Here is a 17,874-nt window from a genome sequence, read left to right as displayed (position 1 = left end):
ACTTCGATCTTGGGATTCGTTTCCTTACAAAGATTCCCTTAATCTCAAAACCAATGCTTTTCTTTTTCTTAAAAAATTCAAAACCCTTCTCATTCTCAAACAATAAACAAATTCATCGCCCAACACAGACCCTACAAATCTACTATTTTTCTATCATGCCAACATTATGGTGGATTTGGATCTGCCTGGTAAAAGCACAATTTCTTCAAAAATCAACATTTTCGTAAATCAGAGAGCAACTCATGTGGCGGCTTGTAGTATATGTACCAGGCAAAGGACGATTATAACTTTCTGTTGCTCCTGGTCCTTCATTAGTACTTTGTAGAGATGGTCTTTTTTCTTCTTCTTTCTTTTAATTATGACTCATATCTGGCTCAGCTTTTTTTTTTATTATTTATATATATTCTTTTTTTTTTAATAGCGTTATTTATTTTACTGGTTGTAGGAACCACGGATAAGAAATAATTGAGGAAATTTCCTTGATATTTTTCTCACTGTACCAGAAGTCTATTTTGGTTGTATTTATATCTTGCATTGACCCACTTCCAAGAGAGAGAGGGGCAGACATATATCAAATTATGATCATGGCATGAGGGTCATCATCACTCCTATCTGATCTTCTATTTCTGAGGAAGTATTTCTCATCCTTGTTCCTAGGTTGGTTTTCATGGTAGCTCTATGTTGGCTTATTAGGAGAACAAGTCTGAGATAAACGGAGCTCTCACTCTCCAAACTACCACCGTCGCTGTTCGGAACTACCCTCCACCGACTACCGTCGGAGACACAAAACCCTACTTTGATCCGTTTTCCACATACATAACTAATTATTCCACTTCCATTACGGTAAGATCTGTTTTATTTAATCACTTTCCACATAAACAAGCAAAGTAACTATTCAACTTCCTTTCTTTCCGCCCTTCTGCTTTTGGCCTTGTTTATGATTCGGCATGGACATCTCTTGATGCTTTTCAACTCTGTTTCAGTGTTTTGTGGATTGTTTTGCGGGATGAAACAGCTCGACAAACCAAGCACGTTCCTTGCAACGATATTCCAACAGCGAGCCAAACCTGAAGCAGTATATAAGTAACTGGTGGGAAGGCAATTGATGAATTAAGAAGAAGAACTGTTGCAACTCGACGAGCTTTGGATAGTTAATTTGATTCGATGGCTCGACAACTGTGTGAAGACAAATCATCATCCGAATTCTGCTACTCTGATGTGTCATCGGGAAATCCAACGATGCTGGTGAACCAGATCCAAGGCTTTGTGTCAGACCCGGAGATGTACAACCTCAGCACGGGCATGGAAATGATAGGGTTTCCAAAGAGTGACACCAACGCTGTCATGTGGAGAAGTTTCATCCCCAAACCGGGTTCTTCCTCTTCCAAAACCATGAACGAATCTTCCACCCCTTTCTACCACCGTGACTACAGCAACAAGCCTTCAGATTTCACACCGGGGAATATTTCTGAAACAAGTGCCGAGAATCTAATTGTTGGAGCCCACGATTCGGCCCCGTGGCAAGACGACAACAGCCATAACAGGTTTGACGATTCTTCTTTAAGGTGCGTGTTCCCTTGTGAAGCCAACGAAAGGCCCAGTCAAGGTCTTTCACTCTCTCTCAGTTCAACCAACCCTTCCACTATCGGGTTGCAGTCTTTTGAGCTACGACAAACAAGCCACCATCCTGATTTTGTTCCCTCGGGTTCCAGAGAAGGGTTCTTTGGAAAACCAGTGAGTGTTCAGCAGCAACAGATGTTACAAGATGGGTATGCGAGTTCTAATTCCAAAGCTGCAAGTGTTTACCAACAAGGACATTTCCTGGTGAAGAACTCCAAGTATTTGTTGCCTGCACAGGACCTTCTCAACGAGTTTTGTAGCCTAGACGCAAAGATAAGTGAGGCGGGAAAGCTTAAATCGTTGAAGAAGCAGTGGGAAGAGGATAACATATGTACTGGTTCCTCGAAGAAGCCTTCTCTGACCTCTCTCGAGTTCGTGGAATTGCAGAAGAGAAAGACAAAGCTGCTTTCGATGCTGGAAGAGGTATATATGTTTGATGTCTGTTTCCAAATCTTGTTTGGCTTCATTTAAGAGTGTTGTGTACTAGAACTACTTTTTTGCAAGGAAATAACATACCTTTATCCATCTTTCACCAAAATATGAAAAAAGCGTGTAAGTAGGTCAAATCTACGCCTTTACTCCAAGTGAATTGGTAATGGTATTGGTATCTATCCGTCCAGGTTCCTTAACTTTTGGGTTGGTGTGTGTGGGTTTATTGGATTGGGGTCTTTCGATTTTGATTCCTGAACTAACTCAGCAGCCACTACGGGCCCTTTCATTAAATGCTATGCTCTCAACCCATGACAATATTCACTCATTTTCATTTACCTTCGCAATGCAAACCCCTTTTCCATCTTCCTTTTCCTGGCAACATTTATTCTTACAGCATGCATGGTGAATCATTTCATTCCATGGAGACTAACTAGCTGTAACTTTCAAATTAAAGTGTTGCATATTTATATTTTAGCTTTGATTTGTCTTCAAGGTCGAGAGAAGGTACAAGCACTACCGAAATCAGATGAAGAGCGTGGTGTCGTCGTTTGAAGCGGTGGCGGGTAATGGTGCTGCCACGGTGTACTCGGCGTTGGCTCTGAAAGCCATGTCGAGACATTTCAAATGTTTGAAGGATGGGATTTTGGGGCAGATTCAAGCAACAAGAAAAGCCATGGGAGAGAAAGACCCAGTTGCACCAGGCACAACAAGGGGTGAAACACCTAGGCTCAAAGTCATTGACCAAGCACTGAGACAACAAAGGGCGTTTCAGCAAATGAGCATGATGGAAACCCACCCTTGGAGACCCCAACGTGGCCTTCCCGAGCGTGCTGTTTCGGTTCTTCGGGCTTGGCTTTTTGAGCATTTTCTCCATCCGTAACTAACTCTCTCCCTTGCTATATTGCTTCATCCTTTTCTTTTGTGTTTGCCAGTTAGCTAGTTACATATATTATTCAAGTACCAATATAAGTAACCAACAAAGTAGATTTTGCTCAAGAATCAATGTTCTCTCTATAATAAAATAAGACACCAAACTGCAACTTGATGTACCGTGTGTTTCTCACGCCTAGCGTATAGAATCTCAATGATTTCTGCTTGCAAAAACTATGGTACATTTTGGTAGTTTCTGCGCATCACTATTCAGATTCCTTCTGTTGGTATTTCGTCATGTTATTTTCAATCTTTCGTAAGCAAAGTAGGCACATAAACAATCCTTTCATTTGATTATACTTCTTTTCTACCAATATTGCTTGATGTTTAATTAACAACCTGCTAGGTTAATTAATTTGAATGTTTTAAACTTTTGTAGGTACCCAAGCGATGTCGATAAGCATATTTTAGCACGCCAAACCGGTCTCTCGAGAGGCCAGGCACGTTCATATCTTTCTCTAACACATACACACCTAAATTCCCATTGGTTACATATGTTTTGCGTAGATAAAATAGATATTAGGTATAAGATGTTGTTATTATTATATCATTGGATACATTTCTTGTGAAAATTGAAAACCGCGTTGGGTAACCCGAATGTTTGAAAGCAGGTTTCGAATTGGTTTATTAATGCAAGGGTGAGACTATGGAAGCCAATGGTGGAGGAAATGTACTTGGAGGAAGTGAAGGATCATGAGAACAACATAGCTTCCTCAGATGGTGCTACTGATCCAGACAATGATATAAACTCAAATGTTCAAAACCCTCCTCCACCCCATACAACACGATCAGAGGATCAGAAGCCATCACTGCTTCGAATAGACTCAGAGTGTGCGTCCTCCATCATCAACAACCACACCATAGACAACAAAAACGACCCAAAGAGCCAAGAACAGTGCTTTGGGTCGGTGGAGCTTGATTTTTCATCATACACACACCAGTCCCCGGGCATGGTTTCTTTCGGAAGCAATGATCAAAGCGGGAACAGCCAGAGCGGGGTGTCTCTCACACTAGGGTTACAGCAGCATGGAGTCAGCCTAGCGTTCCCGCCACCATCACAGAGTTCACTGTACTACGCAAACCCAAGGGACCAAATTGAAGATTGCCAACCAGTTCAGTACTCTCTTTTGGATGCTGAAGGACAAAACCTGCCTTACAGAAATTTAATGGGAGCACAGCTTCTCCATGATTTGGCAGGATAGATCATGGATTCTTTATATCCCCAGTTCAGATTTAAACGGTTACTATAATATGAATGATCAAGCACAAATCAAGATTAGTTTTTTTTCTTAGCTAGCTAGCTACATACAAATGCTTAATTCCATACATAAAGCTATATATATATATATATATATATATATATATATATATATATATATATATATATATATATATATATATATATATATATATATAAACTTGGTTAATTAGATAAGCCTACTTACTTACAGTTCAGTTTCAACATGTGTATTCATGTCTTTAATATGGAATTGGAATTCGTAAATATCAAGATTTTACAAAGAATTTTTTTACTTAACAAAATTTTGTTTCAGTACGCTGATATGGTATGCCTAGTGTTGAATTTGAAGGGAGAGTTCCATTGGCACTGAGCTAGTGGGAAATAAAATTCGTTTTGTGAGGATTGGAGATATTTGTAGTTTTTTATGAAAAGAAAAGAATATATATTGCAAAACGACAATGATGTTAGGTTGTAGAAATTTGGTTGGATGCTAAGAAGAACAAGAATTAGAAAAAAAAATATCAAAGATAATTTGGTGGGTGTGGTCCCTAATTCACGCCCTCATGAAGACAACATCTCGTGGCGATAAGAATTGGTTGCTTTATGATTTGTCAACTTTTGTCATTGGTTTCTTTTTTGGCCAATATAAGAGATACCCTTGAATTAATAAATTTAGTATTAGAGATGGTAGGCTATTCAAAGGATCCTATCAACCCTATATGTTCTCTAAGGAGTGCAACTTGTGTGTCAAAGGATGAAGAACAGAATCGCACCCACCAGACATGGATGCACATATCATGCCCATACATTTTTTTTTATTGGTGTAATAATAGATGAGGAGACTGTGATTGTTCACAAACTCTTTATTAATTTTATTCTTGTTATTTGTGAGAAAAAAAAAATAAACAGCACCTTACCCGGTAAAGGTCGTTCGTTTAACCTATATTATTATTTTCTACACATAATAATAGTTTAATTAATTAAAATTAAATCATAGAGTGAGTTTTTTTAAGTATACGTTTAATTAAGAATAGCAAATAAATGAAATTTATGGGTAACGATATATTGATATTTTCTTCTCTTCTATCATGCCAAATAAATGAAACATATTTATTTGATTTTATTTTTATATTTTGTTGGTTCGGAATGAATGTTGTATTTCCTGTTATGTCTGTGGTTAACAGCGAAGCAGCAGAAGAAATAAAGAAGAGAAAACAAAAGCTGGAAAATGTGTAGAACAGTCACATGGTTGACTTCCTAGAAGTTTAAAGAACAGGCATACAATATACTCCAGTCAAACAAATTATAGCACATGTGTACCTAGGGAGAATGTGTTAAACACTTTCATTATTTAAAATACTTTGTTGTTCTTTCCAAAAATTTAATTGGATTTTTTCCCATATGAATCCATTTGGTTACATTTTATTTCGAATTACACCACATTTAACTTTTAGCTATTCTATATGTCCATTTTTTGCACAAGAACATATATTATATTATACAAGTCATGTTAATAATAACGATTCCTTAAAAAACTTATTAGATTGAGAAAGTTTAATTTATTTACATAGCAAAAGATGCTATTATTTTAACTTCGAACACATTTTTACACACATTTTGTATTTATTATTTTAGTTTTAAATTAAATATATTTTTAGTTCTTAAATTTTGATACAAAATTAAAATTTCTGTTCAAAATTTTGATATATTTTTGTTTTTAAATAATACAAAATAAATGAATTTAATCCTTTTAATTCAATGTTGTTAATTTTTATTCACAGTATTAGATGCATTTTTCCAGTTAATATTGAAGTGTCTCATATTAACATTTTAGTTGTTTACATAATTTGACATGTTCTTATTTTAATATATTAATTGAGAATTGTGTTTTGACACATGTTTCAGAATAGGCAGCACAAGTATTCACTTCAACTAGTGGATTGCCAATGGGACTAGTCGGTCTCAAGTTAGTCCCTTCCAAATCCAAGTATTGTTCATCAAAGTTGTTGAAAAAGTACTTGTAAAGGGTATTTCGATGTTAAAATTAATAGGTGACGAAGCGGAAAAGAATTAGTTATGATCATGCATGTGTTGTGCATACATATGAAAGTCATGCCTTAAACTTTTATTTATAGTAATTACTTTTTTGTTGGCTTAATCACAATCCAATCATACCTTAATCAGTATTTGTCGGTTTTATTCATGATTATCATTCATGTTAATGTAAGCTTCACTATGTATTGTCGTTCAATCAGGGTGGTTGGTATGAGTGGTTGGTCACGAGTGATCTATCCTTGTTGTCAGTCGAGAGTGGTCAATCAAGGATGATCGGTTCAGGACAATAGGTCAATAGTGATTGGTTCATTTTTAAAATTTAAAAACTAAAATGTATTACAATTTTAGACATGAACGAATTTTAATTTCATCTCAAAATTTAGAGATTAAAAACATTTTTAATCCTTTAGTTTTTAATTTTTATTTTGTAAATAAAAAATTAGGAGGAATTAGGAGGAATTGGTGGACATTTAGTGCAATGAAAGAAAATAAGAATTTTGATGGTAGGGCCATTGTTGAGGTGTAGAGCGAGAATATTGGAAGAGGAGGATGGAAGTAAAGAAGAGTTAATTGGTGTGTGACTAATGAAGCAATTCGGAGAGAATATTATTAGAGGAGAGAGGACCGTTTTTCATACGTTGCTGTTAATTTCACAACAATGTCGTATGTGATGAAATTGTAGAATAGGGTCTTCGTCTTCTTCAACTTCCCAACCAACTCCCCAATTTTGTCTCTTCAAATAATCCCATCAATTTTTCACTAAACAATTGCGGCATCTTACGTCTCACATTTCCTTTTCTACGTCTTTCTCTGTCTCTACGCACCTATAGACGTTTTCCCACTTCCCTTCATTATTTTAAATGCAACATATTCCTTACACCTAAAGGACATTTTTTCGTTTCCTGTTTCCTGTTTGTTAAGAACACCTACCTTTATTACCTAAATCCCTATCTATATCTAGAAAGAGAGAAAAATATAATAAATTTAGGAGATATCATATCATGACATTAATTACAAAGATAAAAAAAAAATAGAGGCATATTAATCAAATTTTGGTCATTCAAGTAAGTATCGGTTTGGTCCAATAGTATTTTTTTTTCAATATATAAGTGTACATATTGTGAATAGTTGTGAAATTAATTTCCTTTTTTCTTAAAAAAATAAAATTTGATTGTTTTAGTCCTTTAAAACACCTAATAAAAGTTTCTAAATTTCAACTTCGTTCCATTTTTTTTAAACAACATATTCTAGTTCAACAAATTTTAAATTCGTCAAATAAACGATTTACTCTCTTAAAGTAAAAAACTTGTTTACAATTTAAATACTCAATTTGATAATTTCAAAACCAACTCACTTTATTTTGATAAATATCACTGTACTATACCCCGATGACCGGGACCAAAACATGCAACCAACCGGCGGTCAGACAAATACTAATAAGGAAAGGTAAATATCATTAATGGCCAATTAATTTGTTTAATGGCCATATTAAATACGAATATACGCTATTTATGAGTGATTGACAGATCATATTGCACGAGAATATGGTATTAATGGACAATTAACAGGTATTATTGAATTTGATTGTCTGGTTTAATGATTAATCAATTTGTTTGGCTACCACAAACCTTATAAATATACTATTGACATTTCAGGTAAAATAACTTTGATCTATCTTATAAATATAGATATATTTTGCAGGTCAACCACCCATCGGAGGATTGCTTTCCAATACTTTTTATTATAAATTATAATTTTTATTTTGTTTAACTCATCTTTTTGTGAGTAAAAATATCGTGCACAGAAAGGTTTAACTCATTATAAAAATAAATATTTTATTTAACTCATATTTTTCGTGCAAGAAGGTTCAGACCAACTTCAATCTTATCAGGTTCTAACATTATCTCGTTATAAAAATAAATATTTTGTTTAAATCATATTTTTGTCAGAGTAGTATCTGAACATCCTTTCTCGCGATGGTTCCAATAAATCGCATTGTACCGGTGCCCGCGGATCCTTTTAATGCATTAAAGGATAAATGATGTACCAATTCTTCTTCCAAGTTAACCACATCCTCCTCAAGTTCCTGTTCTTCCTTCTCCTCCTCTTCTAGCTGCATAATTAAGTACTGTTGATTTGGGCACCTATGTGTGGCAGAGAACTTTTCATCACAAGTGAAACATAAGCCTCGCTCTCTTCGGGATTGCATTCAGTAGGGGACATCTTCTTTATGGTACTGTTTCTAAAAGATGCAGCAGTAGGTTTGGTGTTTGGTGTAGCCAAAATGGGCTGTTGCACAGGGTTAGTGAATGATTGCTGGGAATTGGTGGGATGATTCTGTCTATGGTAACTCACATACTGAGGTTTGGTTTTGACACTATATTTTTCTTCAAATAAGCACGCTAATGCAATGGCCTTTAAAATATAACTAGGGGCTTGGGCTATGACCTCACGTTTAATGTCAAGTTTAAGACCTCTTACAAAATAGTCCAATAGAACTTCTACGTTAACGCCACAAATTATATTAGCAAGGCTAGTAAATTTAACATAATAATCGTGTACAACGTATTCCAGGAAATAATTGGACTGGTTCTCCATTCTTCTCAAAGTGGACTACTGCAATCACAATGCGTTGCTCATCAAGAGTATTATAATACTTGAAGAACTGCTCTGCACGGAAAATCAATTGAAGGACCTTAGATCCGTCGAATTTCGGAAAGTCCAACTTCAAGTTCCTCACTTGCAAGGGATGTGTGAAACCCTGTGAGTTCCGCCCCCACCTTGAATATTAGCTTTAAAATCTACTAATTCATTTCTCAACTTTGTCATCTCACGTGCGTGGTCACGATCGCGTTGATCCAGGATTTCGAGAATATGCGAAAGCTCCGATGAAGGTGTATTCGTAGTCATGGTGGAGGTGATGAAAGCACCAATGAACAGTGAGGAAATACAGGGATAAAAGACTGACAAACGTAATAAGACTGGTTTATTATGAAAACAAGGTCTGGCTGAGATCGCACTTCCTATGAGTTCAAATGAGATCATAGGAAATCAATCTAATTACAAAAAGATTTAGCAAAACAGAAATGGAAAGGAAAAACACCAGTACAGAAATTACACAGAGAGAGAAGAATAATTTCCCAATTCATTTCCTACCTTTCTCTTACCCACCCTCTGCTATATAACTAATTCCCTTTCCACAGATACCCTCTCAAAAGTGTATTTGGGTGTCTCACATGTTTCTCCTTTTTTGCCATGTCAACTCTTTGAGGTTTGCTCTTTATTTTTGTAATGTGACCCTCCTCCTCATTTCCGCTTGTTACACTTCATTTGGAAATTACAGGTTGCTGAAGCTTTCTAAATAATGTAATGCATTACCTCTCTCTGGCATTAGTCTCTTGGTTGTAAATTTTTTCTTCTTAAGAAACATGTTTACACTTATGAACCCTGTTTCCTTTGACCTTCCAGACATGCTTAATACTCCCAAGTTGCTGGAAACAAAAAGCCATTGGTTTTCATTTTGTACTCCTTGTTTTCTTACCCTTACCGTCACTGCTCATTATTAGCTCGATAGTTAACTTTGTGAATTGGGTTCTGTGAGGTTTACAGACTCTGATTGCATAGAAATAGAAAAATCTGTTGTCCAGAAATGGCACCCTTCACCTTAATGAAGTACAAAACCATGCAGTTAAAATTTTCTTCCGGTTTGATTGTTTACTTTTCCATTCTAGCTATTACTAATTGAAGTGTTATTCCTAGATTTTCTTACAACACTTTCACAACATTGTTTTTCTTATTTTATCTTTATGCAACTAACCATCTTAATCCACACTTCTATCTCTTCTCATCTTGACTTTCTCCTTGTTGTGGAAATGGGAGTGAAAAATAATTTGGAAATAACATTACTCTTGTTAATTTACTATTGTTGATAACTGGAAGGTAAGCATTGTTAATGTTATAAAAAGCCAATATCTTTAGCATCGTCGTGGTTTTGTTTATAAACCAACATATTTGCTGCGTGACATAAATTCCTGTAATATCTATCCAAACCTTCTACCCTTTCTACACTAGGGAATAAGGGAGGGTTTATATTTCCATCTTTGAATGTCATTGTTAGAAAATGGAGGGATTGCATAAGCCGATTTTGCAGTTATGTGTAAATTAGTTGTAACTTGACACTCTTGTTATGTTTTCCTTTTGCTTAAAAGTTATTAGGTTCACCAGATGATGCTAGTCTTGCATTTCTCCGAAGTGAAAATGCTAAAAGATATATTCGACAGCTTCCCCATTATAGGAAGCAAAATTTCTCGGCTAGATTCCCAAGTATGTCTCCTGAGGCATTGGATTTACTAGAGAAGATGCTTATCTTTGATCCCAACAAACGCATTACAGGTATGCCTCATGAATTATGTTTCAAGGATGTATTTTTAACTTGCTTATTATTGAATGTAAGTTCATATTTGTTTATACACTTTTTGTAATATTTCACTTATTTCCTCCAGTTGATGAAGCACTGTGTCACCCATACCTTTCATCACTTCATGACATCAATGATGAACCAGTTGGTCCTGGGCAATTCAATTTTGATTTTGAGCAGCCAACATGCACTGAAGAGCACATCAAGGAGCTCATCTGGAGGGAATCAGTGAAATTCAATCCGGATCCACCCAGTCAGTAATTCTTTCTTGAATAATGATCACCTGACCACTCTTGGTCTTGGGTGTACATCTGGAGAGACACGGGAAGAGGGAAAGATAAGTGATTCATATGATTGATGATACAATGAGTGAAGAAGGGAAATAAAGAGAAATGATGGGGGTGTAACGTGTGAAACTAATAGTTGAGTGACAAGGGAAACATTAGTATTCTTTCTTATTAGGAGATTGTACCATGATACACCTCTTCACTTAAATACAGTGCCTGTCCACTATTCAGATTACTTGCTATGTATAGAAATTCAGAAAGTTTCACTGTTGTAATCTAGTCCTAAAGCATTCTGGATAAAAACCAAATGAGTAATCATTAGGAATCAAATTGGTAGTCAGGGTTTAGGGAAACAATTATGATGACAAATATGGTCTGTCACGGAGCCTTTTGCTTATTATTTATCATTAATTTTTTGTTCCGGTTTGAATGTTTGGATCTAGCACCATTTGTTTCACATCTATTATGTCTGGCTTTTTACACATATAGAGTGTACTGTCGTTTCATGGCTACGCTAGTTCACTATACCAGAGTTCTATATTCCTGTTATCCCTAGAGTTGGACCAACAATGTTAATCTTACGATGAGACTAATTTCAAACGCCATAGTGAAATATGGAAGGTAAGCATTCACGATGAGACTCATTTCATCAACTTACTTCTTCAATGGAAGGTAAGCATTCACAATCTATTTATCTATCTTTTTAAGTCATGATTATATTTTACTTTACATAATAGATTGACACGTTAATTACATCATATATGTGTTTTTTCTCCATCTTTTTATACTTAAACTGCAACTTTTGATAGACGTTTTTTATTCTTATATTGGACTTTTTTACAACAAATTTTTTTTCAACATCTTATCTTGGACTATTTTTTTGCAACAAATTTGTTCTCCGTACGTAAATAATAAAAACAATATAGAAAACTTTGAACAATAATACTAAATGACATCTATATAGTCATAAAATGTAGTAGTTGTTTCATTTGATCTAAACCATAGACTATATATAATTTATTGCAATGTGTAAATGATGGTCTAATGTTGAATTTTTAAACAATACTTCATTTTGAACATATTTATTTTATATATCATTCATTAAAATAATATTTTAAACTATTTTTTATGTATTAAATATGTTTCCAAATTTTGAAAATATAGCAATTTTTGTCTTAATTTTTATAAAAACATTATTACTTTTTAACATATCTAATTAAATGGTGTGCTTTACTATGCTATTATACGTTAATCCTTAAGCCCTAGTAAATGGATTATAATTGCATCATTACGTTGAATACAAACTCCAAATCTAATATTTCTTTATGGGATTCAAAATAGAAAAATATTTAAATTAATTCGGCTGTTAAAATCAAAGTTATTGTTCGCCTTTTGATAGTGCGTCAAAATGGGTTGAAACCCGTGAGCCAATCCGGCTCACCACAGGTTTGAGCCAGGTTGGATTGGAAAAAAATGCAAAATTTTTTATGTGAGCCAATTTTGACCCGGCTCACTAAGAACCCGGCTCACACGGGTTGAATCCGTGGTGGGTCGGGTTGACTCACCAACCCACATATTTTTTTAATTAAATTAAATTAATTATTCAAATCCTATTTTTTTATTGAAATCAAATTAATTAAATTAATTATTCAAAATACATAACCTTTACTTAGCAACAGAGCCTTTCGTGTTGCTGTCTAAGATTATAGATTGGATAATATTATAGATGGATATAAAGAAGAAGATGCTTCAAGAGAGTATAATACTGTAGATTTATCCATTTAGGACTCCAATTTAATAGATGGATAATATTATAGATTGGATAATTCAGGAATATATCATTTGTTTTATCTTGTTTTTAGACCTATCTACAAGCATGACAGTTTTATCTTGTGCTATATATTTATTTTTGTTAATGGCTATATATAGTTTCTTGGTCAAACGGTTGTGTATGTCTCATTAAACTAAATTGGCAAATTTTATGCTTGATAGCTTAGAATATATATATAACAATATATTTTTTTTGTTTCATTTTCTTTTATATCAATTGGTCCAATTATTACTGTTTCAATTTGATCGATCAAAGTAACATGTTATAAGAATCTGAGAAAAGAGGGTGAAAAAAAAGGTTAATTAAGTGAGCCAATGAGCCAACCCGTTTAACTCACCAACCCGTGGTCGGTCGGGTTCAAATTTTTTCGGGTCGCTAATAAATGAGCTGAGTTGGGTTGACTCACTAAGTGGCCAACCCGTGGTGGGTCGGGTGGGGTCGTGTTACCCGTTTTGACAGCTCTACCTTTTGATGTAAAGCTAGTAAATAGACCAATACTATTATTTAGGGTTTGCTTTTGGAAAATTTTCTGTCAGTGTTTTCGAGAAACAGAAGGAATTTTTTTAATATCAAAATTAAAATTAGTTTGTAGATAAATTAATATTTTTTATAATCTTAATGTAAAAGATTTTTTATTTAATGTCTGGATAGGTCCTTATTTTCGTTCGGAATCTCAAATAGGTTCTTTTTCTTTTCGGCATCTCAATTAGATTCTTGTTTTTGTAAAATTGAAACAATTAAAGGTCTGCCGTCAAATTAGACAAACGATCGTTTAAGTTAGAATTACGTGGCATGGTCAGTGTTTTCATTAATCACACGTGCCATTAAAAACGAATTTTTTATTAAAAATTTGGATTGCACATAGATGAAATGAGATTTAGGAAAGGACAAAGTGGGCAAAATTAAAAAATTTAAATGCAACCCCTGCAATTGAGAAATGGAAATGAGATTGGGGAAAAAAAATTGGGACTGTAATATTAAGGTTCTTGTGAGAGAAAAAAAGTGATCTTTCATCTCAGAAGATGAAGCCACAAGCAAGAGAAGCAACGTAACTCAGAGCCAGAAGCGTTCCTACGCCGTGGACGACAACAGAATTAGCTCCAGGGAGCAGAGGCAGAAATCTCTGGCGAGAAAGCCAGAAATTCCGCAGAGGTCACGGCCGGTTCCCTGGAGAGATTTTGATCAGGTACGCCGTCTTTCCGGCGGGGGGTCCATCCGACGATCGAGGTCACCATCGCGGGGAGGCCGGAGTAATATCCGACCGCCGACGCGACAGGTTCCGGTGACTAAAGATGACGTGCAGAGAAACGACGGCGTTTCGGTGAATGAGTCATTAAAGAACCCGCACGTGTCATTGGAGTGCTTTATTTTTCTGTAGGTTCGGCAAGCAAGTTTCTCTATTAGTTGTTTCAAGGGTTTTTGGTTTGGTGGAAGCAAATTTGAGTCACATCACATGACATGTTTTGCATCTTAGTAGCAATTTCAAGTTCATTCCTTTCCTTGTTTATCGGACATGTTACTCACAAAATTGCTTCTGTAAATACCTGCAACTCCATAGATGTTTTCTTTTTTGGTGTTCTAGCCTTAATCGTGGAACTAATTTAACTTGATGAAAAAACTGTCATAATTGTATGGATGTTGAAGTATATTTTATTTAATTACATGATTTTGAACAAAAAATAGAGAAAATACGTAAAAATATTAGGATTGAAATATGATTGATGAACTTATGGGATCTGGATCGATTGTTGTAAAAGAATTGACAGAACACTGTGCTTAGTCAGAGAAGATTAAACTATGTTAATCTATTAAGTTTGTATGAATATATGTTATAATGTATGATAGTAATTCATGAGAAGAGTTCAATGCAGTCATCAAAGAAAGAAAGAATGTTTTTTTTTTATTTTTACAAATTAACTTATTTGTACATTTATTTTAATTTTTAGGGAAGTTTATTTTAATTATTTTTATTTCTTTAAAGGATTTACAAAACAAATCACAATAATCTGATTCTTAATACTTCATTGAATTACTTTACTTCATCAAATGTATATTATTTAATTTAATAATATAAGTAAAATTATAATATTTTTGAAAGAACTATCATTTAGTTGTATTTTAGTCTTTCAATATAAAGTAACAAATGTATAATTTTTGTAGTTCTACTTTTAACTGTTGCAAGTGACAGGATCAGGATAGAATATGAAAAGTTTAAAATTAATAAACGAATTATAATTTTATATTAATTTAGTCAGTGAAAACATAGTTAACGTTTTTTTTTAAGATCGATAATCATCTCTATATCCAACCCGTTAAAGACTCCAACTTTAAATGCCACGAAGCAATCAAATCCAAGAAACGAACACATAAGCACTGCGAATTGCAACAAATTCTGAGAAAAATAACTTCTTAAGTCATACACATTACTAGACACAACAGCATATAATGACTGAAGAACCAGATAAAGATTCTTATCAACTTGAAGAAGGATCAAGATTCTCTGAATGAATATGCAAGGTAAACCAGGTTTATGCAGAACGCTTTCCTATCCAGGTATCATGCCATAGAACATCAACGAGGAAAAGAAAAGAGAAAGAGAATGAGAAAAATGATCATACCCATAAAATGTTTATGAATCTATGAAGAGAATATTATGTATAAACAAAACCGCAACTCTAATGGGGTGAAACTGAAAAGTAAAAACTGTATCTTTTGTAAATTTGTAAACATTGAGAGATCCCATTCCTCAGGTTTCAGTCTATATATATTGATACCATTGAAGATCAGAAAGGTTAGATGCACAGGAAAAACTGACATAGGTGTACGTATGTGTTCGTGTGTGTAAAATATGTTTTAGTTCTTCAAAATATCATGAAATCTTATTGTGGTCCCTATTAAGATTTGATAGGTGTTTTGCTCTATCATTTTTTAAGCAAAGCCAATTGTCTATTCCCTTTACAGGCGCTCACATAATTAATGGAAAATCATATTGAATTTGCTTGTGATTTGTAAAATAAAAAACTTTTGTATAAATAAAAATAAAGGTTAAACAAGGTCAGGGTTTCATGCTTACTAACCTTTGTACTTGTTTTTATCCACTTCAATGTTACACTTTGAACTCAGGCACAATATCTTTCCATTTTTAGGTAACCAAAGTTCAGCTCCCTCTAACCACAAGGCTTCAGTTGACGTAGATGAAGGTGAGGATTCAATTCGACTCTCTTATTTCTATCTTTATTTCTTTTAGCAATTATATTTGTACTTTTATTTTGCTGTTTTGAGCTTTTCTGGTGCCATCTTTTATTGTCGAAGTTGTTCTTGTTTATTGATGAAGGTTGTTTCCTTTTCTTGATAGTAGGTAGGTGGTGTTGATAAATATATGTCTGGCTATAGATACAATTTGTATGATTGTATGTTCACCTTTTCTTCAATATGCTATGCTTTAAATGAAAGATACTCTATGCTGAAGGAGCAAAACTCTTTTTTCCGCAATTGAATTGTGTAAGAAACTCTTTTTAAACAAGAAAAGAAGTGACACAGCGTTTGTGTTATCTTTTCATTGAGCTGGGTGCTTCAGATAGTAGTCTTTTCAGCGTTTGTGTTACCCTTCACATGTTAAACATAGTGCGCTACTGTACCACATTTAGTAATATTCATGACATTTATAAAGTATAACCTCTCTTAGAATGAAGTTTTGGGATGATGAATAAAATATTCTTGCTGTGGTCTCAGAAAATGAATTGGAGCAGCCTAGCAGCCCATCAGTTAAGAAGACACAAGAGAAAGGTGTAGTTGTTGTACATGAAGTAAAGTGCAAGCTTTATGTGAAGGTACTCTTTCATTAGTTTTATTTTACAGTGATACGTAATATTGTTTTAGGAAAGCATTTTAAAGTTCTCTGCCCTTGCTCCGATTCAGCTTGATCTTGTGTTCGTTCCAATAATGTCTTTTACTGTAACCCTTGGTATGTTCAGTGGAGTGATCCGGCAGATAAAGATGTATGGAAAGATAAAGGAATGGGTCAACTGTCTATTAAAAGCCAAGAAGGTTAGTCCTCAACACTATGTCCAAAACCGATACATAGATCAGGATTTTCTGCCCCTTTCAGCACATAATTCATCATTCTCTACTTGAGATTGGATGATTATTAAAGTATCAGGATAACCTCCAATAACAGGACCCTCAACCAACATATACACAAATACCATATCATTACAAAATTTCTCCACGAGACTCATGCGATGCTCATATTCCTCAACTCATATTATACCATTACAAAATCTCCCCATAATACTAGTATCAGGATAGCCTCCAACAACGGGACCCTTATCATCAACATATACACTAATACCATATCATTACAGAATCTCTTCACGAGACTCATACCATGCTCATATTCCTCAACTCATATTATACCATTACAAAATCTCCCCATAATACTCATATCATGTTCAGATGCATAAATTCAAATCCAATATAATAAAATACAATCATCACAGAAATCATACAAAATGAATATATCACAAAATAAATTAACAATACTAAAATATCACCATAAATGGTCACCGGAAAAGAATCAAATGTTTGACGAATCAAACTCACCATAAACGGCAGTACATATGACTAATCACAATTTACTGGATTTGACCAGGGCTGCTCTATGATCAGGGATGTACCAACTCCGGTTTTTAAGATTCCTCTATCCTACCATCACAATTATAATTCATAATTCCATATCTACCACAATAACATGAATTCATCAGAAATTTTCATTCCAACAAGATATATTGCACAATAATTTAACAGTTCATAATCTGTTCAACAAGATTTAAGTTAAAAACTTGTCGAGTAGACTTCTAGGAAAGAGAGGTGTGTCACAATGGACAACTTAAGTATCAAGTCTTTCCTTGGCCAAAGTGTTCCTCAACTAGTTTTAACAAATTTCTTATTTACAGATTCAAAACAACAACATATATTAACACAGAAATTCAATATAGATAGATATACAGTAAGCACATATGTTTTTCATTAACAGTATTCACAAATAATTTCAAGACATGAA

At 34.3% G+C, this 17,874-nt stretch overlaps 2 protein-coding genes across 2 annotated transcripts; both read left to right on the top strand.

Moving 5' to 3' along the window:
- LOC108320364 (homeobox protein BEL1 homolog) lies at positions 1-4,274 on the top strand. The gene is made up of 6 exons (XM_017551756.2): positions 1-330; positions 446-843; positions 984-2,043; positions 2,546-2,928; positions 3,362-3,422; positions 3,594-4,274. Exons 3-6 carry the CDS (start codon positions 1,165-1,167, stop codon positions 4,182-4,184), a joined length of 1,914 nt encoding a protein of 637 aa, XP_017407245.1. The 5' UTR covers positions 1-330; positions 446-843; positions 984-1,164; the 3' UTR covers positions 4,185-4,274.
- Positions 4,275-10,366: 6,092 nt separating this feature from the next.
- LOC108320316 (mitogen-activated protein kinase 6-like) lies at positions 10,367-11,411 on the top strand. Its single transcript, XM_017551706.2, has 2 exons — positions 10,367-10,669; positions 10,780-11,411. Exons 1-2 carry the CDS (start codon positions 10,603-10,605, stop codon positions 10,953-10,955), a joined length of 243 nt encoding a protein of 80 aa, XP_017407195.2. The 5' UTR covers positions 10,367-10,602; the 3' UTR covers positions 10,956-11,411.
- Positions 11,412-17,874: the final 6,463 nt, after the last annotated feature.

Source organism: Vigna angularis, chromosome 10 (genome assembly GCF_016808095.1).
Source record: "Vigna angularis cultivar LongXiaoDou No.4 chromosome 10, ASM1680809v1, whole genome shotgun sequence".
Classification (NCBI taxonomy): domain Eukaryota; kingdom Viridiplantae; phylum Streptophyta; class Magnoliopsida; order Fabales; family Fabaceae; genus Vigna; species Vigna angularis.
The sequence above is the reverse complement of the archived record's forward strand: the minus strand, read 5'-3'. Positions and strand labels throughout refer to the sequence as shown.

What these genes read in the sequence shown, in the direction of transcription:
- LOC108320364 (XM_017551756.2), top strand. Translation starts at nt 1,165, where the DNA reads ATGGCTCGACAACTGTGTGAAGACAAATCATCATCCGAATTCTGCTAC. An exon ending in TGCTTTCGATGCTGGAAGAG is followed by an intron (nt 2,044 to 2,545) that starts GTATATATGTTT and finishes TTTGTCTTCAAG; the next exon opens with GTCGAGAGAAGGTACAAGCA. An exon ending in TTTGAGCATTTTCTCCATCC is followed by an intron (nt 2,929 to 3,361) that starts GTAACTAACTCT and finishes AAACTTTTGTAG; the next exon opens with GTACCCAAGCGATGTCGATA.
- LOC108320316 (XM_017551706.2), top strand. Translation starts at nt 10,603, where the DNA reads ATGTCTCCTGAGGCATTGGATTTACTAGAGAAGATGCTTATCTTTGAT. An exon ending in TCCCAACAAACGCATTACAG is followed by an intron (nt 10,670 to 10,779) that starts GTATGCCTCATG and finishes TATTTCCTCCAG; the next exon opens with TTGATGAAGCACTGTGTCAC.